General features: G+C 43.9%; 1 protein-coding gene across 5 annotated transcripts in view; it reads left to right on the top strand.

The window, feature by feature from the left end:
- Positions 1–23,915, top strand: part of KAZN (kazrin, periplakin interacting protein) — a 563,135-nt gene that overhangs the window by 524,112 nt on the left and 15,108 nt on the right. For 4 of the 5 annotated variants that reach the window (XM_056544093.1, XM_056544097.1, XM_056544095.1 and 1 more), the window contains 2 exons: positions 8,844–9,014; positions 13,312–13,395. In XM_056544093.1, coding sequence (XP_056400068.1) covers positions 8,844–9,014; positions 13,312–13,395 — 255 coding nt within the window. The remainder of the gene's footprint in view (positions 1–8,843; positions 9,015–13,311; positions 13,396–23,915) is intronic. The other variant, XM_056544094.1, reaches the window with a different exon arrangement.

Raw genomic sequence — 23,915 nt, 5'->3', positions numbered from 1 at the left:
AAATGTCCTCTTCTGACCATATAACTTTTTAAGATGGACTGTCCAGCACACCATAACTACCGTATTTATCGGGGTATACCACGCACCGGCCTATAACACGCACCCTCATTTTACCAAGGATATTTGGGTAAAAAAAGTTTCTTTACCCAAATATCCATGATAAAATGAGGGTGCGTGTGTGCGCGTGTATACCCCGATATACCCCCAGGAAAGGCAGGGGGAGAGAGGCCGTCGCTGCCCGCTTCTCTCCCCCTGCCTTTCCTGGGGTCTAGAGCGCTGCTGTCGGCCCTTTTCACCCCCTGGGGGAGAGAAGCGGCGCCGACAGCCAGGGGGAGAGAAGGGGCAGCGGCACCCATTGCCGGCGCCGCTGCCCCGTTGCCTCCCCCCATCCCCGGTGGCATAATTACCTGAGTCGGGTCCGCGCTGCTCCAGGCCTCCGTCGTGCGTCATGCGCCGCGTCGTTCAGCGCATAGCAATGACGCCGGGGACGCACGACGGAGGCCTGGAGCAGCGCGGACCCGACTCAGGTAATTATGCCACCGGGGATGGGGGGAGGCAACGGGGCAGCGGCGCCGGCAATGGGTGCCGCTGCCCCTTCTCTCCCCCTGGCTGTCGGCGCCGCTTCTCTCTCCCTGGCTATCGGCTCCGGCACCGATAGTCAGGGGGACAGAACGGGCAGCGGCGCCGATAACCAGGGGGTGAAAAGGGCCGACAGCAGCGCTCTAGACCCCAGGAAAGGCAGGGGGAGAGAAGCGGGCAGCGACGGCCTCTCTCCCCCTGCCTTTCCTGGGGGTGTATCGGCGTATAACACGCACACAGACTTTAGGCTAAAAATTTTAGCCTAAAAAGTGCGTGTTATACGCCGATAAATACGGTACTTGCTAGGTTGAGTTTCTAGGCAGAGCTCTGCAGACACTGCAGTTATTTGAGGACATCACACATCATGTCTTACAGTGTCTAGTGTGCAGATATAGTAAATGAGGGCAATTTATCATTTATGGTCTACTTTTCGTGTTGGTTTAGAACAGAAATGTTGCGGGGAGTTTGCCGTGCGGCCAAATCATGCTGCCAGGTTAGATGCTTTAGTAGGGCTGGTGGGAGTTAGTCTAAGTTAGCATCTAAAAGATCACGTGCGCTCAAATGTGCGACTTTTCCCAAATAGTCGCACTTGAAAAATCAGTAACCACTGCAAAAACTCTTCTAAAGCAGTCCACAATGTGGCTTTGGTTCTAAAATGCTCTAAGTGAAAAGTTGCATGAAAACTGGCTATGACAATTTATGCATCTAATGAAGACTAAAAAAAAAAGGGTAAACTGTTTGATGATCACCCCCCCCCCCCCCCCCCCCCCCCATATGTGGTTGTTTGGCAGAACTTTTATTCTACAGGCACTCTGGACGTAGAGGCAAAATATTTTGTGAACAGGGTGTCCTGTCTGTAGCTGCCAAGAGTCCCAATGTTGACAGGACAGTCTGGCAAACTGGATCACCTTAAAGGGGTACTCTGCCCCTAGACATCTTATCCCCTATCCAAAGCATAGGAGATGAGATGTCTGATCGTGTGGGTCCCACTGCTGGGGACCCCCGCAATCTCTGCTGCGGCACCCCAGACATCTGGTGTACAGAGCGAACTTCGCTCCGTGCCGGATAACTGGCGATGCGCCGCGGTGCCGGCCCAGAGATTGGGGTGGGTTCCAGTGGCCGGACCCCGCGATCAGACATCTTATCCCCTAGCCTTTGGATAGGGGATAAGATGTCTAGGGGCGGAGTACCCCTTCAAAAAGGTTTAGTATCTAGGCAGATTTCTTTAAAAAAAAAAAAAGAAAAATTGTATGCGACTGATGTGTGATTTTATGCTATTTTTGTTACGGCTGTCCACGTTGTCGCTGTGGTTGTTTTATGAGACAATTACACCTCACCTTTAATGTATCGGGTTGGCGGCTGGCTTCTGCTCTTCCACTAATGCATTCAATTCATCAGGCAGCCATGTTAATGTTGTTGCCCTGGGATACGAACGAGCTTCTTCCACACTCTGTAAATGGATAGCGGAATATCAAGAGAGCAGCTTGGTGTCATCTCCCCGGGCAAAAAGAAAAAAAATGGAACAATTCTGTCTGCGCCGATGAATACACAGCAGAGCAGCAGAATCTGGAAGGAATAGAAAAGCGAGGTTTTTAATAAAAGCTGCCGAAGCGAATCCACAAACTAATTAAAGTTGTTTAAATTCCAGAAACCCACTTGAAGCGCTAATGATATCGCAACGTATACGAAGGTGTCCGCCGCCTTAACGCCTCCTCTGCCAGCTCTGCTAGTTTGGCACTTTATAATTGGCTCTCTCGCCGCTACGAGGCTCATCGGTCAGCCGCAAACCAAACCGGCTACGTCTTTCTGGTATAATAAAGGGGACCCGAAAAAAGAGAGAACAGGGTTCAGACACTCGGTCTTAGCTATACGCCATCGCTTCTCCTGGTGGGACACCCCTTTAATTTTGCAATTGACTCTCATTACTGGGACTTATACACTGTCATTTATTGGGTCGTGTTTTACATAAATCACACAAGTAAAATGTTGCGTTTCAGTTATGTCAGAAAAGTTTTTCTCCGGCATTAGGAAAAGTGTATTTAGAAGCTAGCGTGTCTGTACAGCTGTTGTGCTCTAGGCCATTGTGAATGAAGGCATTAGTACTTCAGTACACAATGGGGCTATTCTCCGAAAATGGGCACAGAGAGAACCTTTCAGCAGAGTCTGGCCCCTCTTGCGCCATTTGGACGGCTCTTCATGTGCCATATACAGGTGGCAGCAGGTTCTGTGTAAAGATCTCTGTGCGTAGAATTCCCCTGCACTTATTACTTTCCTCTGAGCCGTTCCTGTTAGTGGTTTTAGATGCCAAATCTTTGCCCCCCTAAGCAATGTTCCTTCTTGGTAAACAGTGATGACCTTTTCATCAAACTTGCCTGAAATTAAAAAGCAATTTCCCATAAGGAGATTTCCTGTCCTTCTGCACTATAAGGTGATCCTGAGTGGGGAAAAAAAACACCTTTTATGAGCCAAAATGGAGGAGAACTCCACCAATTATATGGATGGTCGTGAAATTTCATGGTGCCAAGTCATGTCAAAGTGTTTGGAGATGCATCCTTCCCCGGTGATGTGATTGCTATAGATTACCCATATCCGGATGAGCAGGCTTGGTGTATGTAGCATAGACAGAAGAGAGGCACTCGGGCTGAGAGGTTCTACAGCTGGTGAATAACCAGGGACATCGAGTGGGATCTGTCTGAGCTGGTAAAGTCTAGGATGTAAGAGCGTTGGAATTATGCTGTGTGTAGAATACAAATGTTTATGGTTTTTGTACCATATGAGCACAACTCAATATTCAAGGGTAGTTGGGGGCGTTTTGGAGATGTCATTATGGACGTATGACAGTTTTGTTAAAGGGGTATTCCAGCTTTATACATCTTATCCCCTATGCAAAGAATGGGCAGCTATCAATATAGCTTCTCCCCTGCCTACAAACACGAACTTGCCAGGAGCAGGAAATAGAGGGAAACAGGTACAACATGTTGGGCCAGATTAAAGGGGTATTCCAGCTTTATACATCTTATCCCTTATCCAAAGGATAGGGAAGAAGATGTATGATTGTAGGGGTCCGTGACCCCCGTGATCTCGGTGCAACCCCCGGCATTCTGTGCCAGGCGCTGCCTCCGAGAGAGGGACGTGACGTCACGGCCATTCCTCCTAGCGAGCACGCCACCCCCCTCCATTCATGTCAATGGGAGGGGGCGTGACGGACGTCACGCCCCCTCCCATAGACATGAATGGAGGGGGTGTGGCTGTGATGTCACGTCCCTGTCTGTGAGGCAGTGCCTGGCACAGAATGCCGGGGGCTACACAGAGACCGTGGGGGTCCCCAGCGGCGGGACCCCTGCGATCATACATCTTATTCCCTATCCTTTGGATAGGGGATAAGATGTATAAAGCCGGAATACCCCTTTAATCTGGCCCAACATGTTGTACCTGTCTCCCTCTCTTTCCTGCCCTTGGCAAGTTTGTGTTTCTAGGCAGGGGAGAAGCTATATTGATAGTTGCCCATCTTATCTACCGCCTGAATGGCAATTCTGCTCTATCATATAACATGGGAGTCTGAGATGTAGCACTGCACAGCTAGAGGTAGATTTGCCGTTAATAACCAGTATTGCTCCTGGGCTTTCTGAGAATACAAGAAAATGATAGAAGAATTTTAATTTTAATACTTTGCTGAGCAGTATACATATATCTCCCCCTCTTCCCTACAGTTTCTCCTTCAAGGTTGTCTAGAACAGCTGCTCATCATTTTTATTTACATGACATAAACCTGGAACATCTGGAAGCCGTTCCCTCCACCCGAGGACTAATGCTTGACTGGTTGATATAAAAAGCCGCCTTAGCAACATGAAATTTCCTTGGTGTTCTCTAATCTAGTTTTCTAACATCCTTTTCATTCCACATTTTACATGCTTGGCATTTTACCACTGCAGGACTTAATCCAGTCTCCCGCACAGTGATCAGTGATTGTTTACGGCTGCCCGGGCACAGAGAGGATGGCATACCGACCACCTGCACTCCATAGAAAGGGCTCCGAATATAGAGTTCTCCAACCCATACCATTGGGATGAACATCCATCTCATTCTCTTTAGAATTTTTTGGGGGGATTTTTGTTTAGTTTACGGATTTGCTTACTTTGTAGGAAGTCTTATAGGAAAAATTTACAGCTACAATAGAGGGACAAGTAAAGCACTGACTTCACTAGGTGTCAAGTTAGCACGGTGTAAGGACTAGTCCAAGCTGACCGATGTGGTGGTGCTCAGCCTAGATAGCAGTAATATCCAACGATGATGAAAGACATGAGAGTCGACACTCACCATCCAGGGTAACGCTTTATTCACGCAGTGGAAGCATGACAAGTACAGGCGGTGTGAGGTCGGGCAACCGGAACAGGCCACTAGAGTGCTGTCTCTCATGTCTTTCACTATAGTCTTATAGGAAAGAGTGTGCATTAACAGGATGTCCCATGGGATTTATGTAATGAGAAAAACCAAGTTATAAGGCACCTCATCCAATTTATGGACTTAAATTTTGTCAAAAAAGGGAGCTGGAAGCAATCTCTAATGTCAAACCACTTCTCCTACACAAAGTGAGGAAACGCTTGTCAGACAGGCACCTGCCCATCTTGTCTTGAGATGGAGATGTGGTTCCAGTAGGGATCGCCTTACCCTAATCTAGTTGACTTGTCCTATTTAGGCATTTTAGGGAAGCAAGTCATGGCCATTAATGTTGGCATCCCGGAAATTTTTCAAGAAAATTAAGTATTTCTCACTGAAAAGGATTGCTCCTTTAAACTCACCTGTTTTGCTATACACATGTTTATTCCCTTTGTGTGTATTGGAACTAAACCAAAAAAGGGAGGAAAAAAAGCAAATTGGACATAATGTCACCAAACTCCAAAAATGGTCTGGACAAAATTATTGGCAAGTAACAGGTGTGGGCAATATAAAAATCACACCTTACTGCAGATAAAAAGGTGAGAAGTTCACTTAGTCTTTGGATTGTGTGTCTTTGTGTGCCACACTAAGCATGAACAACAGAAAGAGGAGAAGACGACTGTCTGAGGACTTGAGAACCAAAATTGTGGGAAAATATCAACAATCTCAAGGTTACAAGTCCATCTCCAGAGATCTACATTTGGCTTTGTCCACAGTGCGCAACATTATCAAGACGTTTGCAACCCATGGCACTGTAGCTAATCTCCCTGGGCTTGGACGGAAGAGAAAAATTGATGAAAGGTGTCAACGCAGGATAGTCCGGATGGTGGTTAAGCAGCCCCAAACAAGTTCCAAAGATATTCAAGCTGTCCTGCAGGCTCAGGAAGCATCAGTGTCAGTGCGAACTATCCATCCATATTTAAATGAAATTAATTGCTATGGCAGGAGACTCAGGAGGACCCCACTGCTGACACAGAGACATAAAAAAGCAAGACTACATTTTGCCAAAATGAACTTGAGTAAGCCAAAATCCTTCTGGGAAAACGTCTTGTGGACAGATGAGACCAAGATAGAGCTGTTTGGTAAAGCACGAAAACGGAATGAGGCCTACAAAGAAAAGAACATAGTACCTACAGTGAAATATGGTGGAGGTTCAATTATGTTTTGGGGTTGTTTTGCTGCCTCTGGCACTGGGTCGCACTGTACAGCCCAGTGTTAGAAAACTGGGTTTGTGTCCGAGATCTTGGGTCTTCCAGCAGGACAGTGACCCCCAAACATACATCAAAAAGCACCCAGAAATGGATGGCAGCAAAGCGCTGGAGAGTTCTGAAGTGGCAGCAATGAGTCCAGAACTAAATCCCATTGAACACATATGGAGAGATCTTAAAATTGCTGTTGGGAAAAGGCGCCTTCCAATAAGAGAGACCTGGAGCAGTTTGCAAAGGAAGAGTGGTCCAATATTCCGGCTGAGAGGTGTAAGAAGCTTATTGATGGTTATCGGAAGCCACTGATTTCACTTTTTTTTTTTCCAAAGGGTGTGCAACTAAATATTAAGTTAAGGGTGCCAATAATTTTGTCCAGCCCATTTTTGCAGTTTGGTGACATTATGTCCATTTAGCTATTTATCCTTTTTTGGTTTAGTTCCAATACACATAAAGGGAATAAACATGTGTATAGCAAAACATATGTTACTGCAATCCTTTTCTGTGAGAAAACCTTAATTTTCTTTTCAAAAATGTCAGGGGTGCCAACATTTACGGCCATGACTGTTTCTTAGAAAATAAACCAGTAAGTTCCCCCCGTGCATGGGGACAGCATTGTATCATTTAGAAGTAGTCGTGGTTATACTTTTGAAAACCCCTGGTGATCACTTCGAGTCAGATATACATTTCCTCTACAGCGGCCTCTATAGGGGAAATGTAACATTGCTTGCTGGATTTTTATTTTTATAAAAAAAAATATTTCTCCCTGAAATTAATTCTTGCACGTATGCATTAGGTGCCCAGCATATTGATCGTGCAGAGACATTATCAATACAATTGGAAAGTTTTGGAACTAAAAACTGTGCAGATTTCTCACACTTTAATGACTAATACTAAAGACATGAAACATGGAATGTGATCAGTATATTCAGCGTGTCTGAAAATCTAGCCTCTTGCTGCCCTGCTAGCTGGCTTAGTTTTTTTTTTTTTTCTCTAAGAAGCCCAAATGCCATAGTTTCATTCTCATAATTGCCATGGAATTGACTGCCAACGCTTTTCACAGTCCCATTTTGCACCTGAAATCGACAATGTTTGTCTGTAATTGCCTCACGCCTCAATGATATTATCGGTATTAGGGCACTGATAGTCTGTATTTTCTGAATATTAGTTCGGCACACTGCATAGCCGCCTCCTGGATGTGTCGCTCGCCTCTACACAAGTGGTTTCTATACAGAGGCCACACATTTTGTTTATTAGCTAGTCTGGGAGAATTCACTCTCTCCATGCAGCATATTGAGCTTAACTGGTAGATCGTTCAGAAGCGGGGGCGGGGAGAATTAATATGAAACGCGATGTGCATAGCTTTTTTTTTTTTCTATTATTGATGGTTCGAACATGGTCAATTTGAAGCCGGTCATTGTCTATAAAGTAACTGAGATCACTCGCTGAAGCCCGGCAGTGTAATTGAAAGCACAATCTCATTCATTCTTCCTGCGCCACTTAATGAAAGAGAGACAAGTAATGTTGTAACGCTGTATACCCAGGAGCCCGTCGCCTCTATGAACTGTCTGAAACCAAATGAGCCGATATAGGGAGCCTACAGGTCTCGAAATTGTTTGCACCGCATCTGGAATCTGCACATTTTCTTCCTCATTTCCTACGATCCGATTTTCTGTGTCTTATCTGTATCTAAATTCATTTTGGAGATCAATGTCTATTTAATGGGTAAATGTAAAGGGGGAAAAATCAGAGATACTAAACCTAAAACCTATACAATCTTTATATGTTGTTCTTCCTTATTGTTATCTAATCCAAAGATGTCGACTTTCATCATCTTTGCTGACATGTAGAATTGGTAGAATATATAAAGATATATGAATGGCCCCTTTCATTCAGCTGATCATAAGGGGCCGAGGTTCAGACCGAAGGGTGTAACTATTGGGGTGTAGAGAGGTAGCCGTACCACCAAGGTTCTGGACCCTTAAAGGGGTACTCAGCCCCTAGACATCTTATCCCCTATCTAAAGTATAGGGGATAAGATTTCTAATCACAGGGGTCCCTCTGCTGGGACCCCTGTGATCTCTGTGCAGCACCCAGCGTTAGTGTAAAATGCTGGGTGCAGAAGGCTGGGGTCGTGACATCACACCCCCCCCCCCCCTCATGGCAAGTCTATGGGAGGGAGCGTGGCGGAAGCCACACCCCCTCCCATAGACTTGCTTTGAGGGGGTGTCATGTGACATCACAAGGGGCGTGGTTGTGACGTCACAACCCCCCGCCGCCTGCTTTAAGCGTTCAGAACACAATGTTCCAAACACTGGGGCAGTGGAGTACCCCTTTAAAGGAGGTTACTAGTAAACCAGTCCAGGGGACCCACCTCTTTGAGAAGACAAACACCTCATCAATTTTCTGTATCTATTGGCCTCCCTATTGAGAAGCCCCCTACCTGGAAGGCCATTTTTTACTGCCCTTTTGCATGGTTGTCTCAATAAGGTTTCACTCGCAACTTTTCTTATAAGCCTCTTGTTGAACCCCCACAAACTTCCCTTTAGCCCTAGTACTAAAATAGACGTTTTACATGTTGTAGTAAATAGCACCTACATGTCATCTCTTTTTCTTTACTTTTAGGAAAGTGAAGACGCAGTCAAGGTTTTAGCAAAAGAAAAAGATCTTTTAGAGCGAGAAAAGTGGGAGCTGCGGCGCCAGGCCAAGGAAGCAACAGACCATGCCAGTTCTCTTCGGTCGCAGTTGGACTTGAAGGACAATCGGATCAAAGAGCTTGAAGCTGAGCTTGCAATGGTGAGATATAAAATATATTCACTTCTGACCCTTACGTACTGCTGTCAGCCATTTACAGAGAGATGCAGCGCACTTCTTCCCAACACCCAGTCACCCATATCCTTCAACACTGTTACCAATGGAGAGCCACATTGCAGCGGGTGCGGGATCATTCCTGACTTCTCAGATAAGTCCTACATAGAGCCATGACATCCAAACATGATTGGTCCTACATAGAGCCATGACATCCAAACATGATTGGTCCTACATAGAGCCATGACATCCAATCGGATGGAAACGTGATTGGTGGTTTCCTATGAACAACTTTGAAAATATTTTGACTGTAATAGATAAATGGTTACAGCATTTTTTTTTCTTTTTCTTATGTAGAAAATGTATTCTAGTAGGGGCTTGTCATTTGACCTTTTTTGTTGTATCCTGGAGAAATCTGTCATAGCCTCACCAGTTAAGGGATTACGAGGTCACTGATTAACAGTCTATGGCCTCTTAAAGGGATTTTCTATTTAGAGAAATATTTTGTTAGTCAGAAGGTCACAAAGGTTAAATTGTTGACCTTCTTGGATTCCATAATTCCCTTTGACAGGTAATAACTTGTGCATGATCTCTCAATGAAAATCAGTGTTGAGACTTTTTACAGTTCATAAATGGCCCCAGCTCTTGGGATCCTATCAGTGGGATCGATCACATTTATATAAAAAAAAAAAAAAAAAAAGCCTTAAAGGGGAACTCTGCTGCTTTAGCCTTCAGAACATTTTGTTCTGAATGCTTGGAGTGGGCGATGGGGTCGTAACATCATGACCAACCCCTCAATGTAAGTCTATGGGAGGGGGCGTGATGGCTGCCATGCCTCCTCCCATAGACTTTCATTAGGGGGCGTGGCGTGACATCACAAGGGGCATGGCTTTGATGTCACAACGCCACTGTCCACACCCAGCGTTCTGGATAGGGGACAAGATGTCTAGGGGCAGAGTACCCCTTTAAAGTCCAGATTTTCCAAGTGTTTTGCAGTATAGAAAGGATCATTTTGTTTAGAGATAACACGGTGCTGTACACAGAAGAGAGAGTCCCTAAACCCGAAATTAGTTAGTGATTTTGCTATTCAAGACTGAATAGCTCTCTTCTTGAGTCCTTCTTTACACTTTTTCCACGACCCTTTTTGTATCTGATGATATTGTTGTTTGCTAACAGTTCAGTTCTTCTGGATAGAGGAATATTAGAAAGGTTCACACTAAGGAAAAGGGACCATCCGATATTAGGACAATTCTCCCCTAGGGCCCTATAGCAGCCATCTGGCCTGACTCTATGGTACATTTGCACTTGCATACATACATGGGCTGATATCTTGGACCTCAATGCTAATCTCTAATACACTTCACCACATAGATCATGTTAGTAAGTGTATGAGCTGTGGACGTCATTCTCAAGTATGCATTACCCACCATGTAAGGTGTTTGGTTACCTCCTACACTTATACAACCATGGAAAGGTAGTCATCAAATCGACTTATGGAATAGGCATTTTATAGTGTTCCTTATTGTAAATGGTTTTAATCATTCTCCTAAGTCTGGAGATTTACAATTGAATCCAATTTATCACTTCTACGGTTTGAGTCGGTAGACTGATTCTCCGATCCTCAGTACTGCATATATTTGAACATTCTCTGATCTGCTTACCCTTCTTACTTCTATGGCTAAGCTTGACCAATCTCTAAAACTTATTTCAGCATATTCCTAAGCAGGACCACACTGATCACCACTCTCTGGTCCCTTCTCAACACAGCTGGAATTGCCCTTTTGGCCAATGGTTGGGTGAGTGGGCATTTCCTGTGTGACTAGACAGGACCGATAAATGGAGATCACCTGGGACCCGCTGATGGCAGTGAAACGGGATTGGTCAAGTCACGCTTTTCTTTTATTTATTTTTTCCCGTTGGCCCCTTTAATAAAATAAAAAATAAATCCCATCAGGTTACCCCTTTAAAGTTTTACACTATGAACTCCTTGCTAACACTACCACCACCCTTAAGAGTATACAATTCCTCCAGTGCTGTACAGTATTGTAGGGCCTTTCCAATAGTCTGGTAGTTGCTTCCGGCACATACCTTTCAGATAAAATGGTTGAGGTTAGCTTGGAAATCCGTGTTCCCAGAGAAGCCATTTTTGCTGAGATCTTAATCAGAATGTTTTATAGGGACCCACATTAACTCCTCGATAATTGGCGCTCAGTTGGTTCATAGTAAAGCGACATTTCACGCAATTATCCATGTAATTACTTTGCCTTCTGATTATTTTCTACATGGTTAAAAGTCTGTGAATGTTGTACAGCATCCTGTCAGTCATCATCACCAAGTCCTAAATTAACTAGAATTACATCCGGGTTGTAATTTTGTAAATATTTTTAAAGTGGATCAGTCTACACTCTCTAGTTTGGGCACATTTTGCCTCAATGATTTGTCCTATTACACTGTCATTTGCATGCTTCTGCTAATTGTACATTTATCCACCAGGTAAGCTCATCTACTAATCTCTTCCAAAAAGTTCTTTATATATTAACTATTAGCATCCAGCTAATGCTCCTTATACATGAGCAGATAGCTGCCTGATGTGAGAACCACTCAATAGATTGATCCCCGATCATTACAAAGACCCTTCAGACAGGTCAATTATTGGGAGTGAACAGACATTGAACGCATCACTGGACCATTTATTCCAATTACTGTCTGAAGCAAACCTAAATTCACTTACAGGGCTTAAAGTCTGCAGTGGATTTTTGAAATGTAAACATAGATTTTGGACTTCAGCTGGCTATACCCATAGGACATGTGTTGACCAAACCTTCAGATTTCGGAAGGGCCGACTGACAGTCTATGGTGACCTCCTGACTCTCCCCGAACAGAGAGAGCCAGGTCAGGCATTTTGGATTTTAACCATCTCATCGGTTTGTTTTGCAGGTATTTAGCCTTTGCCAATGATGTCTGTCTGCGGCTTTCTCTGCAATTAAAACACATGAACACTTAGCCAAGAAATAAAGGGAATCTGTCACCTGTATTTGCTGTGAAGAGCTATATGTACTGTTGGATAGCTGTTAGGGTATAGAAGCAAACTGTACCTTTCCTGGAGGGGATGGTGCTTGTCAAACTTACAAGATTGCCTGTTTATTTCTCCGTCAAGTGTCAAGTCCCACAGCCTAGCGTGACTCCTCGCTTCCCTTTACCTTCCAGCCCCTCCTTCATTGTAAGCCAGACCTTGTACGATGTATCAAGCAGGGGCTGGAAGGTAAAGGATAACAAGGAGGCATGATAGGGTTTCTTGGGCCCACTCGATCATCTTGGCTCCGCCTCCTTGACTCTTGGCTAAGAAATGTAATGAAAAATGTTTTTTATAAGCTCCACAAAGGTGGAGCTTGCTTTTATTCCCTAACCGCGCTCCAGCAGTGTCTGTAGCTCTTAGCAGTACACAGAAAGTTTTTCTTTAATGGGTGGGTGTGGGGTGGGCAGGGGGGTGAGGAAGAAAATAAAGAGCTGTGGGCTATTTTATGTGTATAGCCAGCTTTAGCACCAATGGTCCAAAAATATATTGCCCCTGGGTCTGTTCCTTATGGCTTGATTCAGAAATCTGCTTATTGCTGAAATGTCCTGTATGCGCAATGATAACAACAAAGACTACAATGCAATTTCAAGTGGACACCACATGTTCTGTATAGATGGAATAGGTCCCTGAGAATCATATGGTTGTATAGTGGGCCCATGAAACCCCAGTCAGACGCTGCTTGGAGTCACTTCTTTAATATAGTTCCAAGGGTCATTTCCAGAGAACAAGGTAAATGCCCTTTAATGGGAACCTGTTGTCACTTCATGCTGCCTGAACCACAGGTCCTCATGCCTATCTCACTAGCCTTGATTAATACATCTATCCCTATGCCCAAACAGAGAGATCTATCAATCAAGGCCAACGTGGTAGGGAAAAGCCTATATGGACTGGCACAATGAAATGTGGTTCAGGCAGCTTGAAAATGAGGACCGATTCCGTCTAGAACCTAGTCTGCTCTAACACCCAAGGTGGTTGCCAGGACTGGGTGAAGACGACCTTCATAAGCTTCCTGCACAGTAAAATTTTGGTCCTCACCTCCTTAAATATAAAATTACTTCTCACAATAGAGTAATATAAGTATATATCTTCTGTTTGTCCCTATCAATGCATTCGACATGTCTCCTAACTCTGCTCTCCCATCCCCCATCTTGTGGCTTAGATTGAAGTATATCCCAGTTAGATTATCATGCTTGTGACCTGTTTCTCCAGATAACAAAGTGTGTTGCCCAGAGAAAGGAATATCGTGTTTTTGATCACTACATTGAAAAGGAGCCCTCCTCAAGAGGGATAGCGGTAAGACTAAAGTTCTTAGGGAAAACACCTCTTCTTTTTTTTTTTTTTCCTGTTCTTTTTTTTTTTCAATCCAATTTTTTTGTGCACTTTTTTTTTTCTTTTTTTAATTTGTTTGTCACTTGTTTTTTTTTTTTCATTGGATCAACCTGCACAATTGTTATGGCTAACACATGCACCTTATCCTCTGCAATTTTCACACAATTGTTAACACACTGATGGAAATCAAAGGGTTGGTAACATGTGGACGGAACAGAGGAGAGGTATATAGATGCCAGGCAAGAATTAAATCAAAGCCTAAAAAATGCAATTTATTCAAGCTGGCATAAGACTAAACAGACTGCAGAACTCTGTCAAATCTCAATTAACTACTTACTTCATTCTAGATTTTTAGAACACTGAGGCACGGGCATCCGCAGAAATTATTCCAGGGGAGGCCATAACTTTTATGGGGTATTCCAGTACTTTAAAATAGGGTTATAAGTTCCTGATTAGGGAGACGGTGGGACTGCATAGACATCCTGTGATCTCCAAACCTGGGACCCAGTCTCTTCCTGGGCATTCCTGTACTCTGGTGTCTGGATGGATGGATGGATAGGTAGGTCGATAGATTGATATATTGGGTAGGCAGATAGAAAAATATGAAATAGGTGAGAGAGATTGGTAGAGGTGGGAGAGATTGGTAGAGGTGGGAGAGATTGGTAGAGGTGGGAGAGATTGGTAGAGGTGGGAGAGATTGGTAGAGGTGGGAGAGATTGGTAGAGGTGGGAGAGATTGGTAGAGGTGGGAGAGATTGGGAGAGGTGGGAGAGATTGGTAGAGGTGGGAGAGATTGGTAGAGGTGGGAGAGATTGGTAGAGGTGGGAGAGATTGGGAGAGGTGGGAGAGATTGGGAGAGGTGGGAGAGATTGGGAGAGGTGGGAGTGGTGGGAGAGATTGGGAGAGGTGGGAGAGATTGGGAGAGGTAGGAGAGATTGGGAGAGAATGGTATGGGGTAGATCTTAGAAAGAGAGGCATTCTCCTGCCTGTCAAAGATAAATGGGAGTAGACATCTTATCTTCCATGTAATGAACACAGGAGGGGAGGACTGCCCCCAGCAAACAATATGAGAGGATGCAATTACGGTTTCCTATCACAGGAGACAACACAGCAGCCGGGTAGGAGTAAGGTGCCGATGCTCCTCCCCCCCCCCCCCCCCCCTTTCCTGCAGATGCCCATGTGCTCAGTGGCTTGTTTGCATATCTAAGTGTGTGCCAGGCATTAACTCCAGATGTCCCCTCTGAAGAGATACTGCATGCGTCCTTCAGGTAGTACCATGGGGCTAATGTCCTGCCTGATGGGACAGCAGGACACCACATAAGGGTCTGTTGTACCCATCCCCTACCTGATATGTGGACGAACTCTAATGTGAACACTCATTACGCGCAATTGCTAGAAATGAAAACTGGCCTCATATATACACACACCTCTGACTGATGTCCCTTATAATCTTATTGTACTGTTTGTAAATGGGTGACTACTAAAAATTCCTTCAACGTTGTAAATCAAACAAAATGCATTTACAAAAAAATTTAAAAAATAAGTTTGTCTTCAGACTGATGAGTTTTAAAGCATCTGTAAGTAAATGGACTGAAACAAGCAAATCTGTTCCAAAATTCAGTCCCCGGTATTCTGAAGCTGCAAGAGGAGATATACAGTGCTACCCTCTTACAACAAATCCTATTACCTTCGTGAGGACAAATCTAATAAAATACACGTGTACCAGATTTCTAAAAAGTCACATGACTGTCTGTACATTTGGTGAAAAAACTATAAAACAGTGCTCTCCATACTGTGGACCGTCCGCTGTTGCAAAACTACATATGCCAGCATGCCCGGACAGCCAATGGCTAATATGTAAAATACTTTTTGATCTGTGTATTACTATGCTCAGTTTTGTTTGCACCTTTTTTGTAGGCTGGGGGCGTTTCTCCAGGAGCATGATGAGCTCCTTTCCTTCCCTCTCCCGTCATGAGCTCTGCACAGACATTTTTACAAAACTTTGCATTTGCAAAGCTTTGTGCTTAAAGTGTGTGCTCTATATATGCTCTATATAACTCTAAAGCAGCCATGTGGAACCTATATGGTGCAAGTACCATTTACATTTGCGCAGCTGTGCGCTCCAAGTGCATGCTTTTTATAACCCTAAAGCAGCCATGTGTAACCTACAGTCATGGCCGTAAATGTTGGCAACCCTGAAAATGTTCAGGAAAATGAAGTATTTCTCACAGAAAAGGATTGCAGTAACACATGTTTTGCTAAACACATGTTTATTCCCCTTGTGTGTATTGGAACAAAACCAAAAAAGGGAGGAAAAAAAGCAAATTGGACATAATGTCCCCAAACTCCAAAAATGGGCTGGACAACATTATTGGCACCCTTTCAAAATTGTGGAAAAATAAGATTTTTTCAAGCATGTGATGCTCCTTTAAAGGGGTACTCCGGTGAAAACCTTTTTTCTTTTAAATCAACTGGTGCCAGAAAGTTAAACATATTTGTAAATTACTTATTTAAAAAATCTTAATCCTTCCAGTACTTATTAGCTGCTCAATGCTACAGAGGAAATTCCTTTCTTTTTGGAACACTGATGACATCACAAGCACAGTGCTCTCTGCTGACATCTCTGTCCATTTTAGCAACTGTGCATAGCAGATGTATGCTAAGGGCAGCTTAGTGGTTAGCACTGCTGCCTTGCAGTGCTGGGGCCTTGGGTTCAAATCCCACTAAGGACAACAATAAATAAATTCAGACTTATTATTATTATAATAACAACAGCAGAGAGCACTGTGCTCGTGATGTCATCAGAGAACATTCCAAAAAGAAAATAATTTCCTCTGTAGTATTCAGCAGCTAATAAATACAGGAAGGATGAAGATTTTTTAATAGAAGTAATGTAAAATCTGTTTAACTTTCCAGAGCCAGTTGATTTAAAAGAAAAAAGGTTTTCACCGGAGTACCCCTTTAAACTCACATAGGGCAAGTAACAGGTGTGGGCAATATAAAAATTACACCTGAAAGCAGATAAAAAGGAGAGAAGTTCACTTAGTCTTTGCATTGTGTGTTTGTGTGTGCCACACTGAGCATGGACAACAGAAAGAGAAGAGAACTGTCTTTGGACTTGAGAACCAAAATTGTGGAAAAATATCAACAATCTCAAGGTTACAAGTCCATCTCCAGAGATCTAGATTTGCCTTTGTCCACATTGTGCAACATTATCAAGAGGTTTGCAACCCATGGCACTGTAGCTAATCTCCCTGGGCATGGACGAAAGAGAAAAATTGATGAAAAGTGTCAACGCAGGATAGTGCAGATGGTGGATAAGCAGCCCCAAACAAGTTCCAAAGATATTCAAGCTGTCCTGCAGGCTCAGGGAGCATCAGTGTCAGCGCGAACTGTCAACATTTAAATGAAATGAAACGCTATGGCAGGAGACCCAGGAGGACCCCACTGCTGACACAGAGACATAAAAAAGTAAGACAACATTTTTGCCAAAATGAACTTGAGTAAGCCAAAATCCTTCTGGGAAAACGTCTTGTGGACAGATGAGACCAAGATAGAGCTTTTTGGTAAAGCACATCATTCTACTGTTTACCAGAAACAGAATGAGGCCTACAAAGAAAAGAACACCATACCTACAGTGAAATATGGTGGAGGTTCAATGATGTTTTGGGTCTGTTTTGCTGCCTCTGGCACTGGGTGCCTTGAATGTGTGCAAGGCATCCAGTGCCAGAGGCAGCAAAACAGGCTGAAGTGGTCAGCGATGAGTCCAGATCTAAATCCCATTGAACACCTGTGGAGAGATCTTAAAATTGCTGTTGGGAAAAGGCGCCTTCCAATAAGAGAGACCTGGAGCAGTTTGCAAAGAAGAGTGGTCCAACATTCCGGCTGAGAGGTGTAAGAAGCTTATTGATTGTTATAGGAAGCGACTGATTTCAGTTATTTTTTCCAAAGGGTGTGCAACCAAATATTAAGTTAAGGGTGCCAATAATTTTGTCCAGACCATTTTTGGAGTTTGGTGACATTATTTCCAATTTGCATTTTTCCTCCTTTTTTGGTTTAGTTCCAGTATACACAAAGGGAATAAACATGTGTATAGCAAAACATGTGTTACTGCAATCCTTTTCTGTGAGAAATACAGGGGATAAGATGTCTAGCAGCATCATGCATGTATTTAGTTCAGGGACCATAATTTCTGTTCAGGACAGTGTCATTATTTTGTTTTCTAAAATGATTCGGTTTAATCACAATTCACATGCAATGTCTGTTTTTTCTCATGGTCTTGTTAAATTGTATAATCCTCCCAGTTCACTGCCTCCATCATGATAAACCACCCACTGCCTTTATTTTTATTATCGTTTAGTTTTCTACCTTGATATTGCTTTGTATTTTCTGCTCAGTCTCAGTCAGATTCACAGACTGGGAGGGGGCGTTCCCCAGCAGGCGTGACATCATCTGAAGCTGTACAGGGGAGAACTTCCTCCCTCATTCTGCTACACACAGCCCAGAGCAGTTCAGTGTGTGAGATGAGCTGTGATTGGCTAAGGCTGCACACACACCCCCCTCAGCATTTCCTGATTTGGTACATAAAAAATATTTTTTATTTACCAGAAGGAGTGCAACAGCAAAAATATTTTTTAATGAGAGTGCCCTATTAAATTTAAATGTATTGTTACTTTAGTCACTTTCATGTTATTTTAGATAGATATACACACACACACACTCTTTTTTTATTTTATTGTAACTGACTTTTATTCATAGTGGTGCCTAGGATGTGATGCATGACAGTGTGCTTCTATTTATTCCAGAGTAGTAGTTTTATGCTGTAAAGCTATGAGAGATCTCCCATCACAGCCGTCTCCCAGTGCTTCTTATCATTGTGTTGCATTATATTTTCGGTCCAGCCTGTGATCTTTTTTTATTTTGTTTGTTTTCTTCCACAAGTTGCTACTATCAGACACCCTCATCCATAATGCATGCCGTATCTCCAAGATTGATGCTCCCTCTTGTGGCCAGAATCAATATCTTCACCAGACGGCTATTATCCTTCACAGGCTTTGAAAGCTACATCTACGGCAGCTTTAAACATCAAAAACTCCTTTGCCGCCCACACCAACATTAAATGAATCCAGATCGTCTGAGGGGCTAGATTAACCGTTTTATGTAAAACTGACCTAGTTTTTTTTTTTCTTTTTTCCCGGACCATCCCAAAACTGCACAATCCCTCTGGGACGCTGAACGTTTGGCATGTGGCATCCTCTTGATCTAGTACCGAGAACAGCGTATGATGCTGACATGATTGAATAGAGGGTTAAAATTGTCGCCTGCGAAATATCACAGAAGCGTTTTGATAGAAGTGGAGGCGCGCGGGGCTCTGGGGGATGTGTAATGTGTTTTAAGGTTTTATTGAACGAGTGTACAAAGTGGTTGTTCAGTTTATGTGGAGTCTTAAGTCGGATTATTATTTTATGTGATTTGTCATTTAGCGGTCATATTGGATAGCAGCGACGGAGAAGGGAGGGAAAGGTTATGGTGAGGAGAAATACAATACAGTCCAGAAGAGGGAAAAGGCTGATAGAAATGTAGAATGAAATGCCGCCATGCCAGACAGAGCCCTATGGTCATGTACCCTAGGTGAACATATAGAAAGGGGTTGCCGCAACTCAATACTGTGCCCAGTTCCTTGGACTTGCAGCTAAAGCTATTGCGATAGACAGTGAATGGAGAAGCAGTCAAGCAGGTGCTTTACAACTCCTTTTACAAGCGCACTCGTAAATCACTATTCTTTCGATACAGTGGCATAGCTTAGGCAGGGCAGTAGGGGGTGCTTTTTCTGAGCCCAATATTCTACAGGGGGCACGGAAAAAAGAGAATGCAAAAATGATCACAAGACTGCTGGAGACTACCTATGTCTTGTGTCAGGAGACTTGAATGAGCCAATATTAGATGGTTCATACAGTTCCCTGTAGTACCTATGTACTGTATTCATCCATGAAATCTGGGCTCTATATATAGGGCCTGCCACAGACAGGCTTTGTCAGTAGGAGAAGGTCGGCACACACATCGGTTCCATTCTGTACACCACCCTTTCCATACAGTGCCACAACATACAATGGTCCTCCTGGAACCAATTAATATTGTATGTTGAGTCCATAGCTCTATGGAAACCTGGTAATTGGTTCCAGAGCCCCTGAAGTATATACAATGTACATGTATAGATACCAGTGGACAGGTGTAAATAAGGACAGCAGCATCCTGATCCATGAAGTTGCTGGCTGCGCCCGGCAGGAATGCCGACACCCCATCCTCATTCCCTTTTGACAGCTACTCACTTTTCTGCTTATTGCTGCCAGTGCCTGCCGGGGCTCTGTGCGTGCAGGCGCAGCTCTCATCCTCCATGGGTTGATTAAGATTGCGCCGCCATCCAACCCACTACTACCCGCTCCCTCCTCTGACTCCTCTCCAAGGCAACCGCTGCCTCCACCGAATACAACTGTGCCAGCGGCCTGGAGGGAGCTCTTGCCTTACGACCTACTTATTGGGGTCTAGGAGGCCAGGTTGTAGTGTGTGTTAGCAGACACGTCCTTTATGTCCCCCGCTCCCAGCAGCAGCCGGCTCTGCTACATAGGGCTGGTGACAGGTCAGTGTGGAGCACCGTCTACGGGGCAGTTCAAACAGTCCGGCGGCAGCTGCAGCAGTCGCCGGAGAACCGTCATTTTCCAGGATGGCCCCGACACAGAAGCATCATATGCCGATGCTGCTTTCAACATACAATGGCCTCAGAGAGGCCATCGTATGTTGAAACCGTCGTATGTCGGAGCCATCGTATGTCGAAGGACCACTGTACATAAAAATAAAAAAAATACTTCATCTGTACATACTGTACTTTCGCCAGCTCAGGGTTCTCCATCACTCCTGGTTGATGTGAATTGAGCAGCGATGCGTACAGTGTTTGCAACATTGTTCACTACCGTACACGAGCAGGGAGTCCAGCGATAGACGGGAGTTCCTAATCCTGTTCGTAGTTCTTGCAGTCGCCATAGCGCGCCATGGAAATGGAGTAGCTCGTCTCCAGTCATGTTGGTGGCTGCTGCGTCTGTATATCCTGTCTTAGCTTTGTGCTCTAACACTCTCTAGCCAAAGCAAAGCCTCTGATAGACAGCCCTTGGCCCTGTAGTAAGCAATCATCGATCTAGTAGATTGGCGCATATTTACAGAGCCTATTAACGGCTCGAGCGTCTGGCGAAAAGGTCTCTTGGCTGCAACTGGCCATCGTCTGCTCACCTTCTATTATACAGGGAGATGTGCGGCCAATGATTGTTTACCGGCTGATCGCTAACCCTATTACCTGTCACCCTGTGTAATAGGTCCCTAACACAAGCAGCTGGGCTTGTTCCCTTTAGTCACAGGACTGCTATTTAAAAAGTACCTGTCACCAAATAAACTGTTCTAAACTAACTCAGGCTATGTTCCCTAACTACCCCTAACACACCACCTGCCCTTAAAAAAATAAATAAATTGAGCTTTAAAAAGCTGTGTATCTTACCTTTCTTCTTGCTCACATAGTGCAATTTCCCAGGAGGAGAAAGTGGGCGTTTCCCAGCTGGCATGACATCACTGAAGCCTGCTGGGGGACCACTTCTGCCCTCACATGGTTGCAGTGCTGTGATGAATGGAAGACCTCAGGCTCTGTGCGTGTTCCAGTCTGTGGCTCTCCTGCAGGCTCTCCTGCAGGTTTCAGTCTGTGCAGCTTTCTGTGATAATCTGTGGAGCTCTCCTTTTCTGTGCAGCTGTCAATCAAGCTCCATGCAGAGAAGCACTTCCTGAGTTCGGACTCCTGCCAGACCGGGAGGAGACCAAACTCACTGTATACATTTTTGGCAAGGAACAGAACAGAGCCACCTAGCGACTGTTTTTTAGATTCAATTTTAAACCTATTTATGTTGATAATTTTAAAAGCAAGTGAATGGGAAAGTGTCTGCTAATTACACAAGGAAACACTATATTAAAAGTTTTATTTGGTGACAGGTACTCTTTAAATTTATAGCAAGTGTATTGTTACTGTGGTCACAAAGAGACTGTATCCGACTACGGCCATGTTCTGTAATGTGCTACAAGTTACCCACTGGACTTGTTCACTGCTCGGTTTAGGGCAATGGTCACCAAACTGTGGACCTCCATATGTTGCAAATCTAAAACTCCCGGTTGAAGTTTTGCAACATCTGGAGGTCCACAGTTTTAAGACTTGCTTCGCCCCAAGCGCTGGCAAACCATGTTATGCCTGTATCTTGCTTATCATAGCATTGTGGCCCATCCCGTAACATGTTTTCACTTCCATCATATGCTTTGTATACCGGTCATTGTCCTTCATAAGGCCACCCTCTAGAAGACCACTTTCCTAATGCAACGTTGGATTTTCCTCTCAAAGAGACTTTTCACCGCACCTGGCCCTTTATAACATTATACCGGCTGTGACGGGCCGACTGCCGCTACAGATCTTCATGCAGCTTAAGTCAATTAATCCTAAATAGAGTCTTAAACTTAATCTTGTTATTAGGAGGAACACAAGCGGGATTGTCTCCTCCTGTAATCTGCTTAATTTGTGGCCAAACATTATCAATAAACAATCTGCTTTAATGAGGCTACGGAGAACGAGAAGCAGAAGATCACCTGCACGTCCCAGTACAGCCCATTGGAAACCAATGTCATACGGAACACATTTTTCATATGTGGTTTTTATGTAGCACAACATAAACAGCAATAAAAAAAAAAGACCTGGGGAAGGTAATATTGGGTACAAGTCACATGACTAGATAGCTAGGTAGATGTGTGTGTAGGTTGTATTACCTTTTGCAACCTTTTGGGAATTAAATGTGTTTGTACTATAACTCGGGCCCCATTCATTTTAATGGGACTGGGCAACACTATTTTGCACCGTACCTGGATGGAAGCAACGCTAAGAGGAGAAACTGCAGAAAGGATACGGCCCCCCTTAGTATTGTGAATTGTGTGGCTCCCACTACAGGGATCAGCAAGTTACCCTTCCCTTGTCACATTCTCATTTAACCCCAAAGATGAAGCACCAATCACAAAGAGATACAAAAATATGACAAATTTTGTTTGCAAAAAATATATAAAAATTTGGTTAAAAGGTACTAGACTGTTCTAGCATAAGAATGGATGGTGGTAACAGCAGAACAGCAATCGACTTATGCAGGTAACTGTCTCATCACTGTAGAACAGTATATGTTCCTTAATCAACAATCTCAGGGGTGCCCCCTGAGGAAGCCAAGTGCGAAATGTATGTTTGGATATGTGGGTAGTTGGCAGAGGCAGAGGACATGACAGGTACTTCATCTTCCCTTGCGGTTTTATGCAGGGTTTTCCTTTTTTGTACAGGCATTGTGTCTTCATGGTACTTTGTGTTGCCTTTAACTTCTCTCTTTCTTGTCAATCTTATTGCTAATTTGCCTATTCTGAGATTGCGGTTTTAGGTACTTATATACCGTTACACAGCTCTGACACTGTTTCCTGCATTTGTCGATTGCTGCTCTGCTGTTACCACCATCAGTTCCTTTGTTAGTCCTCTCTAGTGCCCTTTTTATATATGTGTTTCGCTAATAAAATTTATCATATTTTTGTATCTCTTTGTGATTGGTGTTTCTTCCTTGGGGTTAAGTGTATTGTGTAGCCCAGTCACTGCAGTTTCATTGCTGTTTTTCTTTGGAGTAATAGTCACCTTTCCCATAAAAAGACTACGCAATGATCTTGATGCGGTGCCCAATGCCATTATGGATCTAGCATAGTGAAAGCAATGAATACAGTGATCAAAAATGGAGTGTGACTGGTGATGAATGCGTGCAAATTTTACCATTGCCTGCTTAGTAGGAAGTCTTTTACGGACTAAAGACTTGCCCCAGTCCTTGTTTTTGGCATGGTTATAAATAAAGTATTATGGGGGTGTCTAGAATTGGATAAACAGCACCCGCCTGTCCATAGGCTGAGTTTGGCTTTGCAGATAGGCTCTATTGAAAGTCGTGCTGAGCTGCAATACCGCACATATCCTGTGGATAAGTGTGGTGTTGTTTGTAGAAGAAAGCAGCCATATTTTTCTAATCCTGAACAACACCTTCATTCAGATAAAGGAGACATTCATATGTTCTTTTTTACCTCGGGCTTCTGTTTTGGCCCTAAAGTATGTCAGCCATCTGGGTTCTGCCATATTCATGTATTGAGCTTCTTCATATAAGTTACACCTAAAGTCTACAATATGACTACCTATACTGTATATGGCCAACTTGGACCGGAGGGCTTATAATGAAAGACTTGTGTTTGGCAAACATTGTCATGATGGGTAATGCATCGTTGTACCTGGCCATCTGGTCTCTTTTCTCTAAGTGACTGTGAAGACCGTTTAGACAAGTGCTGGACTGAAACTGTCACTTTTTCTTAAGACGCGATGAGCAAAGAAAACACAAATGACACCAA

This window comes from Hyla sarda, chromosome 10, assembly GCF_029499605.1.
Source record: "Hyla sarda isolate aHylSar1 chromosome 10, aHylSar1.hap1, whole genome shotgun sequence".
In the NCBI taxonomy this organism is placed as follows: domain Eukaryota; kingdom Metazoa; phylum Chordata; class Amphibia; order Anura; family Hylidae; genus Hyla; species Hyla sarda.
This window is presented reverse-complemented; position numbering and strand designations above follow the sequence as displayed.